Genomic DNA, 24,402 nt, shown 5'->3' with positions numbered 1-24,402 from the left:
CAAAAAATAAAGTTAAATACCGTTTTGCATTTCATCTCCAGGCACAGGGTAAAAAGCAGATTGGATGAAGAGTGAAGCTCCCTCTATACTGTCTCATCACACAGTCCCGGGGTCAGACACAGAGTGAAGCTCCCTCTGCACCGTCCCATCACACACTCCCGGGGTCAGACACAGAGTGAAGCTCCCTCTGCACCGTCCCATCGCACACTCCCGGGGTCAGACACAGAGTGAGGCTCCCTCTACACCGTCCCATCACACACTCCCGGGGTCAGACACAGAGTGAAGCTCCCTCTGCACCGTCCCATCACACACTCCCGGGGTCAGACACAGAGTGAAGCTCCCTCTGCACCGTCCCGTCACACACTCCCGGGGTCAGACACAGGGTGAAGCTCCCTCCGCACCGTCCCGTCACACACTCCCGGGGTCAGACACAGAGTGAAGCTCCCTCTGCACCGTCCCGTCACACACTCCCGGGGTCAAACACAGGGTGAAGCTCCCTCCGCACCGTCCCGTCACACACTCCCGGGGTCAAACACAGGGTGAAGCTCCCTCCGCACCGTCCCGTCACACACTCCCAGGGTCAGACACAGGGTGAAGCTCCCTCCGCACCGTCCCGTCACACACTCCCAGGGTCAGACACAGGGTGAAGCTCCCTCCGCACCGTCCCATCACACACTCCCGGGGTCAGACACAGGGTGAAGCTCCCTCCGCACCATCCCGTCACACACTCCCGGGGTCAGACACAGAGTGAAGCTCCCTCCGCACCGTCCCGTCACACACTCCCGGGGTCAAACACAGGGTGAAGCTCCCTCCGCACCGTCCCGTCACACACTCCCAGGGTCAGACACAGGGTGAAGCTCCCTCCGCACCGTCCCATCACACACTCCCGGGGTCAGACACAGGGTGAAGCTCCCTCTGCACTGTCCCGTCACACACTCCTGGGGTCAGACACAGAGTGAAGCTCCCTCCGCACCGTCCCGTCACACACTCCCGGGGTCAGACACAGGGTGAAGCTCTCTCTGCACCGTCCCGTCACACACTCCCGGGGTCAAACACAGGGTGAAGCTCCCTCCGCACCGTCCCGTCACACACTCCCGGGGTCAGACACAGGGTGAAGCTCCCTCCGCACCGTCCCATCACACACTCCCGGGGTCAGACACAGGGTGAAGCTCCCTCTGCACTGTCCCGTCACACACTCCTGGGGTCAGACACAGAGTGAAGCTCCCTCCGCACCGTCCCGTCACACACTCCCGGGGTCAGACACAGGGTGAAGCTCCCTCCGCACCGTCCCGTCACACACTCCCGGGGTCAGACACAGGGTGAAGCTCCCTCCGCACCGTCCCGTCACACACTCCCGGGGTCAGACACAGGGTGAAGCTCTCTCTGCACTGTCCCGTCACACACTCCCGGGGTCAGACACAGAGTGAAGCTCCCTCTGCACCGTCCCGTCACACAGTCCTGGGGCATGGGTTTAAAAAAAAGCAATGCGTTAGTGAGAAAAAGGGTTAGATTGTAAGGTTCCTTCGCCAGTGTTCCTTCACGAAACTAAGTGCGGTGTTGGTCACCAAGTTAGGAAACAACAGTGAGCTTTTGTCCCGAGGTCCTGTTGGTTCTATATCCTGGTGAGCACCAGGTCTTACTCAGTTGAGGTCCATATCTCAGTGAAAGGCAAGCGCAAGATGAAGGGAAGATACGAGGCCTTTGTCCTGATGACAGGTACGTAAGCAGTCTGCCTGCACACCCTCCTCCTGATAAAACATGGGAGTTCCTGGTACAGGCATTGGGATGTGTGTCTGCTTGCCCAGCTGGGATCTCCTTCCCCTCCCTCCCTGTGGCTGGATTCCATCAGTAGACTTCCCTCCCGGTTTCCGGGGGCAGGTCTTTGATTCCCTGGAGTTCACACAGAGCCTGTGGGGGCAGAGAGATGGTCTCCGTCAGTGGAGAACAAACCACCCACAATCCCCGCTTCAGCCCCCCACGGTCACACAACCTGGGAGGGGCAGTGATGGGAGGAGCCACCGACGCACAGCCCAACTCCCATCTCCCACCCCACCATCCCTGGGACCCACAGACCACCCACCGACCAAACACACCATCCCCAGGACCCCCCACCCACTGACCGAACACACCACCCCTGGGACCCCCCACCCTCTGACCAGACCACCCACTGACCAAACACCACCCCCGGGACCTCCCACCCACTGACCAAACACACCATCCCTGGGACCCCCCCACCCACTGACCGAACACACCACCCCAGGGACCCCCTGCCCACCGACCCAAGTCCCACCCACTGACCAAACACCACCCCCGGGACCTCCCACCCACTGACCAAACACACCATCCCTGGGACCCCCCACCCACTGACCCGAGTCCCACCCACTGACCGAACACACCACCCCTGGGACCCCCCACCCTCTGACCAGACCACCCACTGACCAAACACCACCCCCGGGATCCCCTACCCACCGACCTGAGTCCCACCCACTGACCAAACACACCATCCCCGGGACCCCCCACCCACCGACCGACCCGAGTCCCACCCACTGACCAAACACACCACCCCTGGGACCCCCCCACCCACTGACCAAACACACCACCCCTGGGACCCCCATCCACAAACTGATCCACCCATCCACACACCCAAACACTGTCTGGACCCTCAGACACCCATTCACCCACCAACCAAACATACCAACCCCAGGACCCCCCCTACCTTCCCCACACATTCAATCCCCGGACCCCTCAGACGCCCAGTCCTCGTGTGCCTCCCTCCACACAGCCCCCAGCAGTGACAAGCCCCTCTCCCACCCCCACCCCCATCGACCCCACCACCCCAATGAGCCCCTCACCTCCAGCACCATGCGGATGTTGCCCTTAATCTTGGCCGAGTCTTTGCTCAGCTTCTCCGCCACCCTGCAAAGCAAGAGCCAAACATCCTGTCAGCAACACGGTCTCCTCAGGGAGCCCACCCCACCTGCCACTTAGCACGGAGCCCAGGACATTCCCACCTCCTCTTGTCGGTGGTGCACCCAGGGATCGCTGTCGGAGCTCGATCACCCCAGGACATCCCTGCAGGAGATCCTCAGGGCAGTGCCCTGGGCCTAACCATCTCCAGCTGCTTCCCCAGTGACCATCCTTGCATCAGCCGGGGAAGTGGGCTGAGGAATGGCGGATGGAGTTTCGTGCAGATTAGTGGGAGGTGTTGCATTGTGGAAAGTCAAACCAGGGTAGGACTTTCAGAGTGAACGGCAGGGCCCTGGGGAGTGTTGTAGAACAGAGGGACCTTGGAGTACAAGTACATGGTTCCCTGAAAGAGGCACCACAGGTACACAGGATAGTGAAGAAGTCTTTTGTTCACGCTGGCCTTCATCAGTCAGGGCAGTGAGTAGAAAAGTTGGGAGGTCGTGGTGTGGTTGGACAAGACGCTGGTGAGGCCACACCTGGAGGTCCCTCTGTTCAGGTTTGGTCGCCCTGCTGTAGGAAAGACATTATTAAGCTAGAAAGGGTGCAGAGAAGATTTATGAGGATGTTACCTGGACTTGAGGGACTGAGTTATCAGGAGTGGTTGGACAGCCTCGGACTTCATTCCCTGGAGCATAGGAGACTGAGGGGTGAACTTATAGAGGTGCATAAATGAATGCACTCAGTCTTTTTCCCCTGGTTGGGGAATCAAGAGCTAGAGGGCACAGGTTTAAGGTGAGAAGGGAGTTTGAGGGCGCAACTTTTTTTTTATATAGAAAGGGTGGTACGAATGTGGAATAAGAAAGTAATTGAGGCAGGTACAACAACATTTGAAAGACAATCAGACAGGGCCACAGATAGGAAAGGTTTAGAGGGATATGGGCGAAACACAGGTAAATGGGACGAGCATAGATGGGATCTTGGTCAGCATGGACCAGTCAGGCCAAAGGGCCGGTTTCCGTGCTGTATGACTCTGTGAGCTGAAGATTCACTTCCATTGAAAGCTCCTCAGCCAGTGAAGCAGCCCATGTGTGGATGCAGCAAGCCGCGGACAATGTTCAGGCAAGGGCCGACCTGTTTCAGGGAACATCTGTGCCACAAAAACGCCAATATAATGACTTGGATGAAAATGCAGAAGGGTGGGTTAGTAAGTTCACAGACAATACAAAGACTGGTGGTGTTGTGGATAGTGGAGGTTGCCAAAGGATACAGCGGGATATAAATCGGATGCAGCAATGGGCAGAGAAATGACAGATGGAGTTTAATCCGGCCACATGTGAGGTGTTGCACTTTAGAAGATCAGACGTAAAGGGACAATACACAGTTCATGGCAGGATCCTTAACAGTGTTGATGTACAGCGGGATCTTGGGGTCCAAGTCCATAGCTCCCTGAAAGTGTCTGCACAGGTTGATAGGGTGGTAAAGAAGGCATACGGCATGCTTGCCTTTATTAGTTGAGGCACTTAGTTCTAGAGTTATGTTGCAGCTTTATAAAACTCTGGTTCAGCCACATCTGGAGTATTGCATTCAGTTCTGGTCGCCCCGTTACAGGAAGGATGTGGGGCTTTGGAGAGGGTGCAGAAGAGGTTCACCAGGATGCTGCCTGGATCAGAGGGTATGAGCTATGAGGAGAGGTTGGACAAACTTGGGTCATTTTCTCTGGAGCAGCAGGAGCTGAGGGGAGACCTGAGCCAAGTTTATAAAATTATGAGGTAGGATAGAGAGCTTATGTTTTTTCCACAGTGTCTAAGTGACTAACACTAGAGGGCATGCAATTAAGGGGGAAAGTCCAAAGGAGATGTGCAGGGTAGGTTTGTTCTTTTTAAAGCCCAGAGTGGTGGGTGCCTGGAATGTGCTGCCAGGAGTGGGGGGGTGGAGGCAGATACAATAGAAGTACTTACAAGGCTCTCAGGTAGGCACGTAGATGTGCAGAAAATGGAGGGAGATGGACCATGTGCAGGCAGAAGGGATTGGTGTAATTAGGCATCATTAGTTTAAGGGCCTGTTTCTGTGCTGCACTGTTGACGACGAGTGTTGGTACACTTTGGTGTACAAGGGATCTGGGCGAGTTGGTTCACGAAGTACACAAGGGAAAGACATCGACGGAGAAGATAAAAAGTACTTGCTGGGGTGTTGCAGACACATCCATCTTTGACCCAGTATCTAAGGGAGGGTGTCCTGGGCTCAGGGTGGATGGGGTGTGGACCCAGTGGATCAATTCCAGGTACGAGGAGGTGTTCTGTGAGGACAGAGCGAGGGAGTCTGGCCCAGACTCATTGGGGTGGTGATCCCACTGAGATACAGGATTCTGGGAGGGACTGACAGGGTCACTGCTCCTCAGGCTGGTGCACGTGGGACCATCGCAGGATGAGATGGGAAGGAACTGTGGGATTCTCCTCTCCATTGATCAAAGGCTGGGATCAAGTTTTGGGGATGGAGAGAGGAGTTGAGGCATTGGAGGAGAACAGCGGTGAGGTGTCAAGGAGCTGAGTGGCCTCCAACAGCTCCCATATCCTGTGATCACCTCCTGATTCACCAGCGCTGGGTCAGGATGGTGAAGGAATACCCTTTTGCCTGACTGAAGGGGTGCAGCACCAACAACTCACCATCCAAGGAGCTGGAGGCGTATTGGGACTGGTGAGGTTACAGAGACGGGGGAGGGGTGTAGGGGCCAGAGGGGGTCACAGAGACGGGGGAGGGGTGTGGGGGCCGAAGGGGGTCACAGACGGGGGAGGGGTGTAGGGGAGGGAGGGGGTCACAGAGACAGGGAGGGGTGTAGGGACCGGTGGGGTTACAGAGATGGGGAGGGGTGTAGGGGAGGGAGGGAGGGGGTCACGGAGACAGGGAGGGGCACAGGGACTGGTGGGGTCGCCAAGACGGGGAGTGGTGTAGGGGCCGGAGGGGGTCACAGAGCTGGCACAGCAGCCCACTGACCCGCACCCATCCACCACAGTGCCACACCCTCCCTCCATCCCCAGCACACCATGGCCAAAGGCTGAAAAGGAGCACTGCACTGCAACCACAGGGTCAGAGAACGTGGGTTCCAGTCTCCCTGCAAGTGTCCAGGCCTGCAGACCGGGTCGGTCCACCCCCAGGTCATTCCCCACAGGAAGGTACCAGTCGGACACAGACACTCACTCAGTGAGGTGCTGGGATTTCTTTTCTATGAAGCGCAGAGCTTCAGGCAGTGTCAACTCCACGTAGAATCCGTAGCCCACCAACAGGAAGATCTTCGACACATCCGGCCTGTGGAGAGACGTTTGCTCAGATGGCCTCACTGAAACTCCAGGGTCCAGCGGAAGGGTTACTTACAGCACGTGCCTTGGGGGAGGAGGGGAGGTCAGAGAGAGAGGGAGGGGTGTAGGAGCTGGAGGGAGTTACAGAGGTGGAGAGGGCGCGGGGGGACAGGGAGGGGCTGAGGACCACTTGAACATGGGGTGTTGGGAGACGGGGAGCCGCTCTGGGTTGGTGAGCGCGAGGGGTGAGGGGTGAACCAGACGGGACACGGTCTGTGCCTCTCCCCGATTACTCACACCTTCGCCTGCACATAGAAGTTACAGCCCAGGTCCACCTCCATCTTCAGCCGCTGCTCCTCCGACTCCTGTCAAGTGGAATTGGAGACCAGTGTGTCACCACGTCACATCCCAAGGACTGGTGCTGCTGCAGTGCTACGAAAGCCAAGCTCCCGCCGGCTGCAGCAACAGACACCCAGACAGCCTGCTCAGCGACTTCAGCACATGGATTAAAGTGGACATCGACCTCCCTCCTCGCCGCCCCTCCCATTGCTCCCTCCTCACTGCGCCTCCCGCCACGTGGCGCTCCCTCCCCGCCGCCCCTCCCGCCACGCGGCGCTCCCTCCCCGCCGCCCCTCCCGCCACGCGGCACTCCCTCCCTGCCGCCCCATGTGGCGCTCCCTCCCCGCCGCCCCTCCCGCCACGCGGCGCTCCCTCCCCGCCGCCCCTCCCGCCACGCGGCGCTCCCTCCCCGCCGCCCCTCCCGCCACGCGGCGCTCCCTCCCCGCCGCCCCTCCCGCCACGCGGCACTCCCTCCCTGCCGCCCCCCCATGTGGCGCTCCCTCCCCGCCGCCCCTCCCGCCACGCGGCGCTCCCTCCCCGCCGCCCCTCCCGCCACGCGGCGCTCCCTCCCCGCCGCCCCTCCCGCCACGCGGCGCTCCCTCCCCGCCGCCCCTCCCGCCACATGGCACTCCCTCCCTGCCGCCCCCCCATGTGGCGCTCCCTCCCCGCCGCCCCTCCCGCCACGCGGCGCTCCCTCCCCACCGCCCCTCCCGCCACATGGCACTCCCTCCCTGCCGCCCCCCCATGTGGTGCTCCCTCCCCGCCGCCCCTCCCGCCACACGGCGCTCCCTCCCCGCCACCCCTCCCGCCACACAGCGCTCCCTCCCTGCCGCCCCCCCACCATGTGGCGCTCCCTCCTCGCTGCCCCTCCCGCTACTTCCTTGCTGCCGCCCCTCCCTCCCCACTGCGCTCCCTTGGCACCAGGAGAAGGTCCCCCGAGACCCTCCGTAACCCAGGACCCAGTGTCCACCTGTGAGGAGGAGGCTGCTGTGAGCAGGTCCAGCCAGCAGCCGCCAACACCCACCTGCACCCTCTCGATGACGTTCTTCAGCTGCAGGTACTGGGCAATCTGCTCATACACTTCATCACGCTGTTCCAAAACTTTCCTGAGGGGGAGGTCGGGGAGAAGGGTGGGGGCCAGAGACACAGGGGGCAGGGGTAGAAAGGGGATACTCAATGAGCACAATCACCTCACTCCAGCCCCATTCAGCACCCACTCACACGGCATGCAAGGTCCAGTGTCACGGAAAGGCCAAAGGTACCGGTCAGTCTGCTGTGTGGAGGGCCAGAGGTACTGGTCAGTCTGCTGTTGTGGAGGGCTCCGAACTGAAAGGATGAGCAGAGGGTAGACACCTGCACCCTGGGTCCAGAATCTGGGCAAGCTGCCAACAGGGGCTGCAACCACCCCTCACTCACTCTGGACCCCCAATTCTCCTCCTCCAAACGCACACCCTCCCCCTCAGGTGAGGAAGGCATTTGGCACGCTTGCCTTCGTTTTTTATGTTGCATTTGTACAGGATGCTGGTGAGGCCACACCTGGAGTCTTGTGTTCAGGTCTGGTCACCCTGTTTCGGGGTAGATGTCATTAAGTTGGAATGATTGCATGGATGATTTGCAAGAATATTGCCTGGAATCGAGGGCCTGATTTAGGATTCCAGTTGGGGTCCAAGGGCAGGCTCGGACTTTATTCCCTGGAGCATCGGAGACTGAGACATGACCATGTAGAGGTGTATTAAATCATGAGGGGCACAGACGGTGAATGTGCAGTCTTTTCCTCAGGGTTGGGGAATCAAGAACTGGAGGGCACAGGTCTAAGGTGAGAGTGGGGGGGATATAAAGGGGACCCGAGGGGCAACTTCTTCAGGCAGAGTGGTCCGTACGTGGAATGAGCTGCCAGGGGTCGAGGTAGGTACGTTAACAACATTTAAATGACACTTGAACAGGTCCATGGATGGGAAAGGTGTGAGCCAGATGGGACGTGCTGAGATGGCATCGTGGTGACGTGTATCTGTGCTGTGCGACTCGAAGCCTCATCGGTCAGGGCACCAAGTTCAGCAGTTGGGATGTCACTTTACAACTGTATGTCCAAATATATCCCCCACAGACAACACCTCCCAGGACCCCAACCCTAACCCCACCTCCCCCAACCCCCAGACCCCAACCCCACCTCCCTTCCCACAGACCCCAACACCTCCCCCCCTCCCAGGATCCCAACACCACCTCCTCCCCCAACCCCACCACGCCCCCTCCCCCCATCCCCACGCCCACTCCCCCCTCCCCTCCCCGTCCCCTCCCTCCCCCATTCTCCCTCCTGCCCTTCTCCTCCTTCCCCTCCACCCGCCCCTCCTCTCCCGCCTCTCCTCTCCCCCCTCCTCTCCCCCGTCCATCCTACTCTCCCCCCTCCCCTCCCCACTCCCCCTTCCCACCTCCCCCCCTCCCCTCTCCCACCTCCCCACCCCCTCCTCCCAACTCCCCACCTCCCAACCCCTTCCCACCCCACCTCCCCCCTCCCCCTCTCCCCACAACTCCCCCTTCCCTTCTCCCCCCTCCCAACCCCTTCCCACCCCACCTCCCCCCCCTCCCCCTCTCCCCACTCCCCTCCCTCCTCCCTCCCTCCCCTCACTCCCTCCCCCTCACTCCCTCCCCCCTCCCCCTCCCTCCCCACACTCCCTCCTCCCCCTCCCTCCCTCCTTCCCCCTCCCTCCCCTCACTCCCCCCTCCCCCTCCCTCCCCTCACTCCCCCCCTCCCCTCACTCCCCCCTCCCCCTCCCTCCCCTCACTCCCTCCCTCCCCCTCCCTCCCCTCACTCCCCCCTCCCCCTCCCTCCCCTCACTCCCCCCCTCCCCTCACTCCTCCCCCTACCCCCTCCCCTCACTCCCCCACCCTCCCTCCCCTCTCCCCCCTCCCTCCCCTCCCCCTCCCCCCCCCTCCCCCCTCCCCCCCCCCCCCCCCTCTCCCCCCCCCCCCCCTCCCTCCCTCTCCCCTCCCCCTGCCTCCCTCTCCCCTCCCCTCTCCCTCCCTCTCCCCTCCCCTCCCCTCTCCCCCTCCCCCCTCTCCCCCTCCCCTCCCCCCTCTCCCCCTCCCCTCCCCCTCCCCCCCCTCCCCCCTCACTCCCCCTCCCTCACTCCCCTCCCCCTCCCCTCACTCCCCCTCCCCCTCCCCTCACTCCCCTCCCCCTCCCCTCACTCCCCCTCCCCCTCCCCTCACTCCCCTCCCCCTCCCCCCCTCCCTCCCCTCCCCCTCCCCTCCCCCCTCCCTCCCTCCCCTCCCCCTCCCCTCCCCCCTCCCTCCCTCCCCTCCCCTCCCCCCCTCCCCTCCCCCTCCCCCCCTCACTCCCTCCCTCCCCCCTCCATCCTCCCCCCTCCCTCCCCCCCTCACTCCCCCTCCCTCCCCCTCCCCCCCTCCCCCCTCCCACCTCACTCCCCCTCCCCTCCCCCCCCCTCCCACCTCACTCCCCCTCCCCTCCCCCCCCCCCCCCCCCCCTCCCCCCTCCCCCCCTCCCCCCCCACTCCCCCTCCCCTCCCCCCCCTCCCCCCCTCCCTCTCCCCCCTCCCCCTCCCCCCTCACTCCCCCTCCTCACCCCCCCTCCCCTCCCCTTCCCCCCCTCCCCCCTCCCCTCCCCCCCCTCCCCTCTCCATCCCTCCCTCCCTCTCCCCCCCCTCCCCCCTCCCCCCCCCTCCCCTCCCTCCCCTCCCTCCCTCTCCCCCCCCTCCCCTCCCTCCCTCTCCCCCCCCTCCCCTCTCCATCCCTCCCTCCCTCTCCCCCCCCTCCCCCCCCCTCCCTCCCTCTCCCCCCCCTCCCCCCCCCTCCCTCCCTCCCTCTCCCCCCCTCCCTCTCCCCCCCTCCCCTCTCCATCCCTCCCTCCCTCTCCCCACCCTCCCCTCTCCATCCCCCCCTCCCTCCCTCCCCTCTCCCCCCCCTCCCCTCTCCATCCCTCCCTCCCTCCCTCCCCCCCTCTCTCCCTCCCCCCCCTCTCTCCCCCTCTTCTCCCCCCCTCTCTCCCCCTCTTCTCCCCCCTCCCCCCTCTCCTCCCCCCCTCTCCCCCCCTCCCCCCTCTCCCCCCTCCCCCCTCTCCTCCCCCCCTCCCCCCCCTCCTCCCCCCCTCCCCCCCCCTCTCCCCCCCCTCTCCCCCCCCTCCCCCCCTCTCCTCCCCCCTCTCCTCCCCCCTCCCCCCTCTCCCCCCCCCTCTCCCCCCTCCCCTCCCCCCTCTCCCCCCTCCCCTCCCCCCTCTCCCCCCTCTCCTCCCCCCTCTCCCCCCTCTCCTCCCCCCTCTCCCCCCTCTCCTCCCCCCTCTCCTCCCTCCTCCCCCCTCTCCCCCCTCTCCTCCCCCCCCCTCTCCCCCCTCCTCCCCCCCTCTCCCCCCCCCTCTCCCCCCCCCTCCTCCCCCCTCACTTCAGGTCCCTCTTCAGAACATCGTTGACGAACGCCTCATATTCCAGAACCTTCCCCCCAACTCCCGCCGCCATCGCTGCACCTTGGCGACAGAGGCAGGCTGCGCGCTGATTGGACGACGTGGGGAGCGCTCGTAACCTCATTGGTGGAAGCCGAAAAGTTATGCTCGTCGTTGGTTGGTTGTTGATCACCGAAGGGGCGGGCTCTGCACAGGGGCGAATGCACGATTGGTCTAGATTCGGAGTGGTGATTGGTCAAGCAGGGTCAATGAAGACACCGTCCTCCGTGTTCATTGGATGGGTGATGTAGATTCTCAGCTGTGATTCGCTAAACACATCATGCCCACGGTGCTGATTGGACGGAGGGAACATTTTCTGAACTGTGATTGGGTATCGCTGAGACACTGAGCAGGGACTTGTTAATAGGTCAAGCCTTCCCGTTATTTTGATTGGCAGATGGACAAATAAGGCAGCAGCGATTGGTGGAGACTGGCGCAGCTTTCGAATCATTGGATGGCAGCCCAAGTGGGTGGGCCTCAAGAGGTAAAGTGGGCCCGAATTGGCTAATCAGGCAAAAGCGGTGCCCGATGAGACGTGTGTGTTGATTGGCTGGTGTCGGCACGGCAACGGTTCTTGATTGGCTGTAAGATCGACGGCGGCGGCAACGGGGAACGGGGCGGTTGAAGAGGTGACGAGGGGAAGTCGTTCACTTCCGGGGTCAGGCGGGCGGGTTTCCGGCGGTACTCGAGGCCGAGGCTGTGCGGCCTGGTGCGGCTCTGGCGGCCGATGGCGGAGCCCGGGCCCGAGCTGCTGCTGGACTCCAGCATCCGGCTGTGGGTGGTGCTGCCCATCGTCCTCATCACCCTGCTGGTGGGCGTCAGCCGCCACTACCTGAGCCTGGTGCTGCAGGCCGAGCGCAGGCCCGAGCTCCAGCAGCTGGGGGACAGGTACCGGGGGGGGGGGGCTGAGGGACAGGTACCGGGGGGGGGGGGGGGGCTGGGGGACAGGTACCGGGGGGGGGGGGGGGGGCTGGGGGACAGGTACCGGGGGGGGGGGGGGGGCTGGGGGACAGGTACCGGGGGGGGGGGGGGGGGGGGGGCTGGGGGACAGGTACCGGGGGGGGGGGGGGGCTGGGGACAGGTACCGGGGGGGGGGGGGGGCTGGGGGACAGGTACCGGGGGGGGGGGGGGCTGGGGGACAGGTACCGGGGGGGGGGGGGGGGCCTGGGGGACAGGTACCGGGGGGGGGGGGGCTGGGGGACAGGTACCGGGGGGGGGGGGGGGCTGGGGGACAGGTACCGGGGGGGGGGGGGGCTGGGGGACAGGTACCGGGGGGGGGGGGGCTGGGGGACAGGTACCGGGGGGGGGGGCTGGGGACAGGTACCGGGGGGGGGGGCTGGGGGACAGGTACCGGGGGGGGGGGGGCTGGGGGACAGGTACCGGGGGGGGGGGGGGCTGGGGGACAGGTACCGGGGGGGGGGGGGGCTGGGGGACAGTACCGGGGGGGGGGGGGCTGGGGGACAGGTACCGGGGGGGGGGGGTCTGGGGGACAGGTACCGGGGGGGGGGGGGGGGGACAGGTACCGGGGGGGGGGGGCTGGGGGACAGGTACCGGGGGGGGGGGGGGGGACAGGTACGGGGGGGGGGCTGGGGGACAGGTACCCGGGGGGGGGGCTGGGGACAGGTACCCGGGGGGGGGGCTGGGGGACAGGTACCGGGGGGGGGGCTGGGGGAAGGTACCGGGGGGGGGGGCTGGGGGACAGGTACCGGGGGGGGGGGGGGGCTGGGGGACAGGTACCGGGGGGGGGGGGGGGGGGGGGGCTGGGGGACAGGTACCGGGGGGGGGGGGGGCTGGGGGACAGGTACCGGGGGGGGGGGGGGGGGACAGGTACCGGGGGGGGGGGGGGGACAGGTACCGGGGGGGGGGCTGGGGACAGGTACCGGGGGGGGGGGGCTGGGGGACAGGTACCGGGGGGGGGACAGGTACCGGGGGGGGGGGGGCTGGGGGACAGGTACCCGGTGGGGGGAGGTGGGGAACGGGTACCGGGGAGGGGGGATATAGGTACCCGGGGGGGGGAGACAGTGACAGTTATCCCAGGGAAGGGGATGGGTACCAAGGGGGGATGAGGGGGAAGTAACAGGTAACTGGGTGGGGGTGGGGGGGAGACGGTACCAGGAGGGGGACAGGTAACCCGGGGGGGGTACAGGGTACCTGGGGGGGGAGAGACAGGAACTGGGGGACAGACAGTGGTGGGTGGGGGACAGGACAGGTACTGGGGGGGTGGGTGGACAGGTAATGAGGGGGACAGGTATCGGGGAGGGACAGGTAACTGGGGGACAGGTAACAGGTGGGACGAACAGGTAATAGTGGGGGACAGGTAACGGGGGCAGAAAGGTAATGCCGCACACAGGTGATGGGGGAGGCAGGTAACTGGGGTGGGGGACAGGTAATGTTGGGGTGACAGGTAACGTAGGGTGGGGGAGGCAGGTAACAAGGTACAGGTAATGGGGATACAGGTGACGTGGGTGGGACAGGGAGGGGGTGACAGGTTACGGGGAGGGGAACAGGTGGGGGTGAGAGGGTGAATATACGGCAGGGGTGATGGAGGGGAAGTGATGGTGAGGGAGTCAGTTGCGGGATAGTATTTGGGAGTGGAGATGTTCTGTGGTGAGGGGGGTTGGGACAAGGGGTGGTGTGGGGAGAGGTGTGTGGCATCCCACAACTGCTCAGTTCCCAACAATGGAGCCCAGGCACAAGGGACAGGTACTCCTGCACCGAGAGAGACCCAGACATCACACCGACGCACGGTCCCCAGAGCAGCCCAGAGACCACACCAGCCCAGCCACGTGTGGTCAGCTGGGTGTGAGCCTACCCCATGGACCAATCTTGACATCAGCACCTGCAGATATCCCCCCACCCACACCCTGTCTGTCTCACAGAGTCTGGACACTGGCACTCCACAGGGCTTGTGTATCCTCTGGGACTGTGCCTTGCAGGACTGCGCCAGACATGTGTCTCTCTCTCGCTCTCGCTCTCCCCCCCCCCCCCCCCCCCCCCCCCCCCCAACTCACGGTGGGAATCTGTGCACCACAACACCATGCACTGGGACCCCTGTAATGTAAGGAATCCATGCTGTGGTCTGTGACTGCACACTCACACTGCCTGTGTCATTGCTAAAATACTTGCATCGTTATTTACCTTTACAGTACACACTAATATTTACTTATATGCAAACGTATACATTCAGTTGTGGTACATGGACACTGCGAGGGGAGATAAATCATTGGAGCCCTGATGTTTACATTGTGTGGGCCCCATGACAGTCAGATCCTGTGGGTATGTACATTCATCTATTCACACAGTAATGTGAGTTAATTGACAGATATGTATTCCCTGCAACATGTCAGCCAACTGTGGACAACACTGTACATACACCACATACAATCAGTATGCATGGATTGTGTGACGATAGACCAATTCAGTGGGTAGAGGGAGCAGGGTGAGTGCAGGTGATCCAGTGCCCAGCACGTGCAGGGAGAACGCAGAGGACCTTGGTGATCAAACTGAGCATTGCCCTTCCTCCCTGATTTCAGTCAGGTGCTGATCCGAAGCCGGATTCTCCGAGAGCATGGGAAATACATCCCACGGCAGGTGAGGAGCTGGGAGGGGAGGTTTGAAGAGTGAGATTCTCCACGTTAATCCAGCTCCCTCTTCCCCAGCGCCCTGTGTCACTGACCGTATCCCCACTGACGTTAATCTCACACCGTCCCTCAGTGACCCCTCTCCCCCAGCGCCCTGTGTCACTGACTGTATCCCCACTGACCTTAATCCCCCTCCCTCACACCATCCCACAGTGACCCCTCTCCCCCAGCGCTGTCACAGACTGTATCCCCACTGACATTAATCCCCCTCCCTCACACCGTCCCTCAGTGACCCCCCTCCCTCAGTGATCCCTCTTCCCCAGCGCCCTGCGTCACTGACTGTATCCCCACTGAACACCGTCCCTCAGTGACCTCTCTCCCCCAGCGCCCTGTGTTACTGACACTGCAGAGGCTGTTGTGGAAGAGGTATTTGCTGTGTTTTAACCACTATCTGCCCCTCTCTCGCCCTAGTCATTTGTGATGAGGAAGCATTTCTTCAATGATGCAGAGTCCGGGTTTTTTAAGAAGACAAAGAGAAAGGTCGTGCCGAAGAACCCGATGACAGGTGAGGATCTCTGAGCGACTGTATAACACCAGGGTATGGTACCGGTGGGGACGGGTCTGTCACTGTTTAACACCAGGGTACAGTACCAGTGGGGACGGGTCTGTCACTGTATAACACCGGGATACAGTACCAGTGGGGATGGGTCCGTCACTGTTTAACACCAGGGTACAGTACTGGTGGGGATGGGTCTGTCTCTGTATAACACGGGGGTACGGTTCCAGTGGGGATGGGTCTGTCGCTGTATAACACCGGGGTACGGTACCGGTGGGGACAGGTCTGTCACTGTATAACATTGGGGTACAGTACTGGTGGGGACGGGTCCGTCACTATAACACCGGGGTACGGTACTGGTGGGGACAGGTCTGTTGCTGTATAACACCGGGGTACAGTACCGGTGCGGATGGGTCTGTTGCTGTGTAACACCTGGGTACGGTACCGGTGGGGACGGGTCTGTTGCTGTGTAACACCAGGGTACGGTACCAGTGGGGACAGGTCCGTCACTGTATAACATTGGGGTACAGTACCGGTGCGGATGGGTCTGTTGCTGTGTAACACCAGGGTACGGTACCGGTGGGGACGGGTCTGTCACTGTATAACATTGGGGTACAGTACTGGTGGGGACGGGTCCGTCACTATAACACTGGGGTACGGTACTGGTGGGGACAGGTCTGTTGCTGTGTAACACCAGGGTACGGTACCGGTGGGGACAGGTCCGTCACTGTATAACATTGGGGTACAGTACCGGTGCGGATGGGTCTGTTGCTGTGTAACACCAGGGTACGGTACCGGTGGGGACAGGTCCGTCACTGTATAACACCGGGGCACAGTACCGGTGGGGACAGGTCCGTCACTGTATAACACCGGGGCACAGTACCGGTGGGGACAGGTCCGTCACTGTATAACACCGGGGCACAGTACCGGTGTCGGTGACAGTCTCTCCGGGTGATGTGTACTGGGCCAAGGCTTGGTCCGTAGTGGGGTTTGGGTGGCTGGGACCATCACTGATCTCCCCACTCTGTCCTCGCAGACCCCAGCATGGTGACGGAAATGGTGAAAGGGAACCTGACCAACGTGCTGCCGATGATTCTGATTGGAGGCTGGATCAACTGGGCTTTCTCTGGCTTCGTCACCAGTGAGGAGGGGGCTGTCTGCGGAGTTGGTGGGGTGGGGGGGGTCTCTGTGTCACAGAGAGCTCCCTGCTGGGGCTGCAACGGTGCGGTCCTTGGCAGGTGAAGGGGAAATTAAATGGGGAGGCCGTTACCCAGCGGAGGGAGGGGAGGGGAGGGCAGAGTCTCCGCGATCCGGGGCTCACTGTCCGGAAGTGGGTTCAGTGCGGACTTTCCAGAGGGGGAGAGAGTGGGAGGGGGAGGTATGCTGGGAGTGAGACTGACTGGAGGGGCCTCTCCTCTGCACAGTGGAGGTGGGGTGAGGAAGGTGCTGAGCTGAGTTGGGGGTGTGGGCAAGAGGAGCGGATCCCGGGACCACCCCCTCACTGGGGTAGGAGCTGGGGCAGAGGGTCCGTACAGAAGAGGGTGGGGGTCAGGGTCAGAGCCAGGGGTCAGCAAGGGAGATGGAGATAGCACAGGGTGCTCCAGTGAGCCTTGTCCTCGGTGAGGTCCCAGCACCGTAACGCACTCCACGGGGTGTGTGTGTGGCTGTCTGTGTATGCTGCGCTGGTCTGCATACATGTCTTCTGTGTTGTGTGCTCTCCTGGGCCAGTGTTCGGGTCGTTTGCACGTGGGTGGGTGGATGTGCGTGTATGCAGAAAACACAGACTGCCAGAGGAACGGCGGGTCAGGGGAGACGGACGGTCGACGCTTCAGGTCGGAACCCTTCACCTGGACTGACAGACGGGAAAGGTTGTCAGTGTGAAGGGGTAAGGGGAAGGTTGACGGGGGGATCCAGGTGGGGGGGCGAGGGGTGACGGGTGGGAGGAGTGGAACCAGTAGCAGAATGTGCCCCCACCTGTGTCTCCACTGACCCCTCCTCCTGCTGCTGATGTGAAAGCTCGTGGAGAGGTCACTGCCCCTCCCACTGTATGCTGCCCCCCACTCTTGCCCCCCCCCAGTGCCCACCCCAGTCATCTCCCCCCCGCCTCGTTCCTCCCCCCAACCCAGTGCAGAGCTGAATCCACCCTCTCTTCGTCCTGTCTTGCAGCCAAGGTGCCCTTCCCCCTGACGCTGCGGTTCAAGCCCATGTTGCAGCGAGGCATCGAGCTGGTGTCGCTGGACCCGTCCTGGTGAGTCCGTCCCCGGTGTCCGCACCGTGTGGGAGAGGAGGCCGCTCTGCCCCTCGGGCACCGGCCTAGCATTCCATCGGGATCAGCAGCCTGGGCTCTGGAACCAGCCTGACCCCACCCCAGGGGGGTCCCTACTCCTCATTCCTGGGTCCCCAGGCCCAGGGATCGGAGACCTAACGCTTCAGGGAGGGGCAGCGGGGGGGGGGGGGGGGGGGGGAGGGAGCATTGCGGGGGAGGGCATGCAGCAGGAGGGAGCACAGTGGGAGGGGCGGCGGGGGGGAGGGAGCATCGCGAGGGGGGGGGGGGTGAGGAGGGAGCCCGGGGGAGGGGCAGCAGGGGAGAGGGAGGGCTGGGAGAGGGAGGGCTGCGAGGGGAGGGGAAGAGGAAGCCACATGCCTGGCCCCAGCGGTGTAGAACTGACCTCTCCCCCTCCCCCTCCCCCTCCCCCCCCCCCTCCCCCCCCCTCCCCCCCCCTCCCCCCCTCCTCCCCCCCCCTCCCCCCCTCCCCCCCTCCCCCTCTCCCCCTCTCCCCCTCCCTCCCTCCCTCTCTCCCTCTCTCCCGCAGGGTGAGCTCAGCCTCCTGGTACTTCCTGAACGTATTTGGGCTGCGGAGCATGTACTCCCTGATCCTGGGCCAGGAGCACGGTGAGTGAGGTCCCTCCGTCCCAGACGGGCACTGATCCCCAGCACACAGTGGGGCACGGCTCTGTAACACCTCTCTTCCTCCTCCTCCCCCTGCCCCCTCCTCCCCTCCTCCCCTCCTCCTCCCCTCTGCTCCCCCCCCCCCACCCTGCTCTCCCCACAGCTGCTGACCACACCCGGGTGCTGCAGGACCAGATGACAGGAGCTGCCATGTCCCTGCCGCCTGACACCAACAAGGCCTTCAAGGTGAGGGGTTGTGGGGGGGAGCAGTGGGGAGGGGGGTGCGTGGGGGTTGGAGGGAGGTAGGGAGAAGAGGGGATATTGGTGGTGCCCCTTGTCCCCCTCCCATTCCCTGACCATCAACCCTTCCTGTTGTTGGGACACCTGGCCAGCCAGCCCTCCACCCACCGCAGCGGGGATCTCTTTTGCACCACCAGCCCCCCCGCCCCACTCCTCCACTGCCAGGAGCCTGCCCCACATCCGGACGGGACCCGACCCAACCCAGCTTGTTCCCCTCCCTCTGCACCGGCACAGCCCCCAGTCCCACCTCCCCACCCAGGGTCCCTGCCCACATTGCTGTGACACCCTCCAGCCCCTCCCCGGGTCCGTGACCCCCTGATCCTGCTCCCCTCCCCACATCCGTGACACCCCCTCCGACCTCTCCCTGTGTCCGTGACCCCCTCTAGCCTCTACCCTCCCCCCCCCTTCCCCCCACCCGGCTCCATTCCCAGCTGTTGCCGCCCCCCCCCCCCCCCCCCCCCGCCCCAGATATATCCCAGAGTCCCTGGAGCCCCCTCGGCAGGTGCACTGGACCCCTGGAGTAAGGGTCCAGGGTGGGGGACGCACTCGGTGACAGGGAGTGGGCTGGGGTGGGGGACGCACTTGGTGACGGGCAGTGGGCCAGAGTGAGGGTGTGGGATGGGGGCACTTGGTGATGGGGAGGGTCCAGGGTGGGGGGGGAGGGGCACTCGGTAATGGGGAGGGTCTGGGGTGGGGGGTGCTCGGTGATGGGCAGTGGGCTGGGGTGGGGGGGGGGGTCACGCTCAGTGACGGACAGTGGGCCAGAATGGGGGTGGGGGGCATGCTCCGTGACGGGCAGTAGGCCAGGGTGGGGGGGCGCTCGGTGACGGGGAGGTGGCCAGGGTGGGGGCGCACTTGGTAACGGGGAGGGGGCTGCCGTTCACGGACTGACGCCCCCACCTTTGCCACCCTCAGGCGGAGTGGGAAGCCCTGGAGGTTGTGGATCACCACTGGGCTCTGGAGACGGTGGAGGAGGAGCTGATGGTCAATGACCTCAACCTGGAGGCGTTCGACAGCAGGGAGCTCTCGCCCTCCCTATTCTGACTGGCCCAGGGAGGGGGGAGGAGGGAGTGGGTGCCTTCCCTCCCCTACGTCCGAGGGAGTGTGTGCCTTCCCTTCCCCTGCGTCTGAGGGAGGAGGGAGTGGGTGCTTCACCTCCCTCCATGCCTGAGGGAGGAGGGAGTGAACACCTTCCCTCCCCTCGCATCTGACTACAGGGGTTGCTGTTGTGAAATAAAGTGCGATTCATTGACTGATGACAGTGGGTCCGTGTTCCTCCTCCATGGGGAGGGCCTGTTGTCCGTCCTCGCCCCTCCCCCAGGGACATGGTGTAGCTCTCCTTCTTTGGAAGACGTCCCATCCCCTCTGTGTGGCATGCCTGCGGGGAGCGTACCAAGAGGCCAGGTCCATGTTTGGAACCAAGCTGCCCTCCTCCACACACCGGGGTGGGGGGTCTCTCAGCTCCCCATCTCCCACTGCCAGGGGTCCACCTGCTTCCTGGCCACAGTTCGAGTGTGGCCTTTATTCCCATTATGTACACACACATGCACGGGGAAACCTGAGGCAGTAACGAAGATAAATCCCTCATCTGTGGAACATCTGTTGAAAATAAAAGGGCTCTCCGTGTACACCTGGAAAGAATGGCTCTGAGCACTGCGGGAGGGGAGAGAACCCCTCCCACCCACCAGGGTCAGTTGGTGGACCCTCAAACTAGCTCGGGGGTCGAGGAAGCTCAGCTCGAGGGGAGAGAAAGGGTGTTGGGGGGGTGAGAGGGAGGGAGGGGTGCTGGGCAGGGGGAAGGGAGGGGGTTTGGGGGTGGAGAGGGGAGGGGTCTGTGCATCTAACAGCAGATCCCAGAGATTATCATTGAGAGGGCCTGGAGCCTGGAACCAGATTCTGTTGCCACTGGCCCTCAACCCCTTGACCCTCCCACCTCATGGGCCAGAGGGGTAGTGGGGACAGAGAGGGTGCGAGGACACGGTGGAATTTGAGGGGCAATGTGTTGTTTGATGGGGAGCTGGTGTGGACAGGGAGCACGGGCGGTGAGTTGGGACATTCACATCCGCTGAATGGCTTCACCCAGTGAGGTTGGGTCCGTTCCCAACTGTGGTCGTTGGGGGGTGTGGGTTACCCTGCGGTCCACACCGGAGTTAGCACCTCAACCAACCCATTCCCACCCAGTCCAACCCAACCCAACCCAACCCAACTCCATGCAATCAGTCCATCCATTCCAAAGTATTCCAGTCCATCCAATCCCCTCCCACCCACTTCCATCCAAACCAATCCTATCAACCATATCCATCCATCCCAATGTGTTCCATTCCAATCCCACCATTTCCAACGCAATCAATCCGTCCATTCCAACTGGATCCATTCCAACCCAACCCAACATTCGTTCATTCCAATCGAATCCAGTCAATTCCACTCCAACCCAATGCAATTCATCTAACCCAATCCAATCTCACTAAACCCTGTCCCTCCCACAGATGCTGCCTGACCTGCTGTTCTTATATCCGATCTCCTCCATTCCATTCCAATCCAATTCATTCTACCAGACACACATATTCCAGGAGCAACCGACCCAATCCGATCCAACGTGCCCCACAGCTGATACACCTCACCACCACCCCCATCAGCCGAGGCAGATCTGATCCAACGTGCCCCGCAGCTGATACACCTCACCGCCACCCCCATCAGCCGAGGTGGATCCAATCCAACCTGCCCCGCAGAGGATCTGTCTGATTCATCCTTCCTCTGGGTGGGGTGGGAGGCAGAGGGCAAGAGGGAGGGAGTGTGGCCAGGATGGTCCGGTGCCCTAGGGAGAACCCATTGGGAGCAGAGTTGGGGATTTGAAGGAAGAGGTTCCAGGGCTTGGTGTAGACCCAGTGGGCAAGGGGAGGGCGAGGACTTGAAGCGCTCCTATTGGGACACCAGATTTTGGGCTGACGGGGGTGTGAGGGGGGGGGGGGGATGAATGGAGGGACAGAACCAATGGGCTGAGTGACCAGCGGGTTGTTTACCTTGCTGCACTGTCAGTTTCACGGTGCTGTTCCAACACAGGATGAGGTGGTGTGGTGCAGTGCGGCGGCCAGTGTGACTCCTCCGAGCTCCCTCAATGGCCCCTTTCCCCGGCACACAATGACTCGAGGATGCACGAGGCAACAACGGTTTATTCACTGGGCTCCACATCTCCCCCCGGCACACAACATCGGCAGTGTCAACACCAGTGAGGGGTCAGTCCACACCTCTCGCCCTGGACACAGGGTCACACCCCTCTACGCAGGCTCGAGCCCCACAATCCTGCCCACACATGACTTACTGTGGGAGGGGCGGTGAGGAGGGAGCGCTGCGCTGTGGGAGGGGCGGTGAGGAGGGAGCAGCACACCACAGGAGGGGCAATGCGGAGGGAGTGTCGCACTGTGGGAGGGTCAGTGAGGGAGCTCCACGCCATGGGAGGAGTGGTGAGGAGGGAGTGGCGCACCACAGGAGGGGCAATGCGGAGGGAGTGTCGCACTGTGGGAGGGTCAGTGAGGGAGCTCCACGCCATGGGAGGAGTGGTGAGGGAGCGGCGCGCCACAGGAGGGGCAATGCGGAGGGAGTGTCGCACTGTGGGAGGATCAGTGAGGGAGCTCCACGCCATGGGAGGAGTGGTGAGGAGGGAGCAGCGCGCCACAGGAGGGGCAATGCGGAGGGAGTGTCGCACTGTGGGAGGGTCAGTGAGGGAGCTCCACGCCATGGGAGGAGTGGTGAGGAGGGAGCGGCGCGCCACAGGAGGGGCAATGCGGAGGGAGTGTCACGTTGTGGGAGGGGTGGTGAGGAGGGAGCACCCTTCCGTGGACTACGAGATCCTTCCGTCTGGACAGAACTGCCCACGCTGTATCCGAGGTTAAACCTACGCTGCTACTCAGACAGTCCTGGAGCCACTCTTCCCTCCGCTGAGCCTCAGAACATCGGGGGTGGAGTGGGAGAGTCCCGTGCTCACGCTCTTGCGCCCCACCAGTCCAGGAACCGCATGGTCAGCTCGTAACCCAGGAAACACGCCTGCGGATTGAGGAGGCTGAGGTCAGACACCTGAGGCCGAGGACCTGTGGCCCACAGCTCCGTCCCGTCCCTCCCCAACCCAATGGTCCCTCTGTGTCCCTTTGTACACTGGGTGGGAACCTTTGGCAACTAGTACACTGGTTCAATTAGACTCTCGACTGTTTGATGCTGTGAGCTGATGAATAGACACTGTAGACTGATGCAGTGAGCTGATTAAATTGGTCAGATTGGTGTTGGTGGAGAGAGGGGAGCAAGACATGATGTCAGGCAGAGAGGTGGACTGGAACTGCAGACCACTCCTTCCCCTTCATGGCAACAATCCCCCACCCACCCCAGGCTCACCAGGACACTCACCGCGTTCGCTGGGAATGCTCGTAACATCACTGCGCTGAATCCCTTGTACAGGGAGCCCACCCCTTCCTCCCGAATTAGTTCACGCAGAACATCTTGGAATCCATTGGGATATTTTCCATCGGGGGCTGTGGTGAAGGGTTGTACAGGTCAGCAATGGCAGTTGTACAGAGCGGTCTTTGACAAATGTTCATCGATCGGTCACTGGGGGACGGGCCCCACACACACTGACCCTCACTGGGGGACGGGTCCCACACACACACTGACCCTCACTGGGGGACGGGTCCCACATACACACTGACCCTCACTGGGGGACGGGTCCCACACACACACTGACCCTCACCGGGGGACGGGTCCCACACACACACACACACTGACCCTCACCGGGGGATGGGTCCCACACACACACTGACCCTCAATGGGGGACGGGTCTCTCTCACACACACCGACCCTCAATGGGGGACGGGTCTCTCTCACACACACACTGACCCTCACTGGGGGACGGGTCCCACACACACACACTGACCCTCAATGGGGGACGGGTCTCTCTCACACACACACACACACACACACTGACCTGTCTGGAAGCGGGACTTCAGTACGTCAGCAGGAATGGCCACGACCCAGTTGAAGATTCCGGCCATGCCTCCTGCGAAGAGGATCCGTGGGGCGCTGAGCTCGCTCCGCCTGGGGGAGACCATCCACTGGTTCCATCACTGCCTCTTCCCTCCGAACAAACCGTCTGCCCTCCCCCAAAGTCCCCAGCCCCACGGGGGGGAGTCCACTTGGCCCATCTCTCCTATCCCCTCTGCCCCACCTCCCTGTGTCTCCCGATCCCCATCCACAGCCCTACCGGGAAGTGTGTCCCAGGTTCACGGATTCCTTCCTCCGGTTCTCCCTGACCCATCTCCCTGCTCCATGCCCCTCCCACCATTGGGGACAGTCCACGGACAAGAAAGCTCACCAGCGCCTCGACTTCCTCGAGGTGAAAGAAATGTGGCATGTCCCCGTTGACCCTCACCAATGTTTACAGATGCCCCTCAGAAACCATCCTACCCAGATGTATCCCGGCTCGGGACGGCAACTGCTCCACCCGGGACCGCAAGAAACTGCAGAGAGTTGTGGACACAGCCCAGCGCATCACGGACACCAGCCTCCCCTCCATGGGTCTACACTTCCCACTGCCTCAGTAAAGCAACCAGCATAATCAAAGACCCCACCCACCCCGGATATTCTCTCTTCTCCCCCCTCCCATCGGGCAGAAGATACAGAAGCCTGAAAGCTCGTCCCACCAGGCTCAAGGACAGCTTCTACCCTGCTGTTATAAGACTATTGAACGGTCCCCGAGTGTGGTAAGATGGACTCTTGACCTCACAATCTACCTGGTTAAGACTTTGCACCTTATTGTCTGCCTGCACTGCACTCTCTCTGCATTCTGTATTGTTTTACCCTGTACTACCTCAGTGCACTGTGTAACAAAATGATCTGCAGGAACAGTTTGCAAGACAAGTTTTTCACTGGACCTCGGTACATGTGACAATAATAAACCAATTTACCAATTACCAAACCCCTCATCCTATCGAACGCCCTTAGCCTGCTCTGTTCTGGACGGATCTGTCCTGACCTTCCCATCCCTCATCTCTGGAGCCTCTGCTCATCCTCCTCGTTGGATGAAGTCAATCCCGCTCAAAGCT

At 62.5% G+C, this 24,402-nt stretch overlaps 3 protein-coding genes across 3 annotated transcripts; 1 reads left to right on the top strand and 2 right to left on the bottom strand.

Moving 5' to 3' along the window:
* Positions 1-11,025, bottom strand: uxt (ubiquitously-expressed, prefoldin-like chaperone). The gene is made up of 6 exons (XM_052009860.1): positions 10,932-11,025; positions 7,564-7,645; positions 6,498-6,565; positions 6,103-6,210; positions 2,853-2,916; positions 1-1,908 (listed from the first exon to the last, which is right to left on the bottom strand). The coding sequence occupies exons 1-6, from the start codon at positions 11,003-11,005 to the stop codon at positions 1,846-1,848; spliced, it is 459 nt and encodes a 152-aa protein (XP_051865820.1). The 5' UTR covers positions 11,006-11,025; the 3' UTR covers positions 1-1,845.
* A 606-nt stretch (positions 11,026-11,631) lies between these two features.
* On the top strand, positions 11,632-19,573 carry LOC127567159 (ER membrane protein complex subunit 3-like). The gene is made up of 8 exons (XM_052009856.1): positions 11,632-11,877; positions 14,523-14,580; positions 15,042-15,135; positions 16,163-16,267; positions 17,293-17,374; positions 17,940-18,019; positions 18,180-18,262; positions 19,232-19,573. The coding sequence occupies exons 1-8, from the start codon at positions 11,717-11,719 to the stop codon at positions 19,358-19,360; spliced, it is 792 nt and encodes a 263-aa protein (XP_051865816.1). The 5' UTR covers positions 11,632-11,716; the 3' UTR covers positions 19,361-19,573.
* A 1,895-nt stretch (positions 19,574-21,468) lies between these two features.
* On the bottom strand, positions 21,469-24,396 carry LOC127567160 (mitochondrial carnitine/acylcarnitine carrier protein-like). The gene is made up of 3 exons (XM_052009857.1): positions 23,286-24,396; positions 22,712-22,836; positions 21,469-22,357 (listed from the first exon to the last, which is right to left on the bottom strand). Exons 1-3 carry the CDS (start codon positions 23,407-23,409, stop codon positions 22,295-22,297), a joined length of 312 nt encoding a protein of 103 aa, XP_051865817.1. The 5' UTR covers positions 23,410-24,396; the 3' UTR covers positions 21,469-22,294.
* Between the last annotated feature and the right edge of the window lie 6 nt (positions 24,397-24,402).

This window comes from Pristis pectinata, unplaced genomic scaffold (genome assembly GCF_009764475.1).
Source record: "Pristis pectinata isolate sPriPec2 unplaced genomic scaffold, sPriPec2.1.pri scaffold_147_arrow_ctg1, whole genome shotgun sequence".
In the NCBI taxonomy this organism is placed as follows: Eukaryota; Metazoa; Chordata; class Chondrichthyes; order Rhinopristiformes; family Pristidae; genus Pristis; species Pristis pectinata.
Note: the sequence above shows the minus strand (reverse complement) of the source record. Positions and strands in the feature narration are given on the sequence as shown.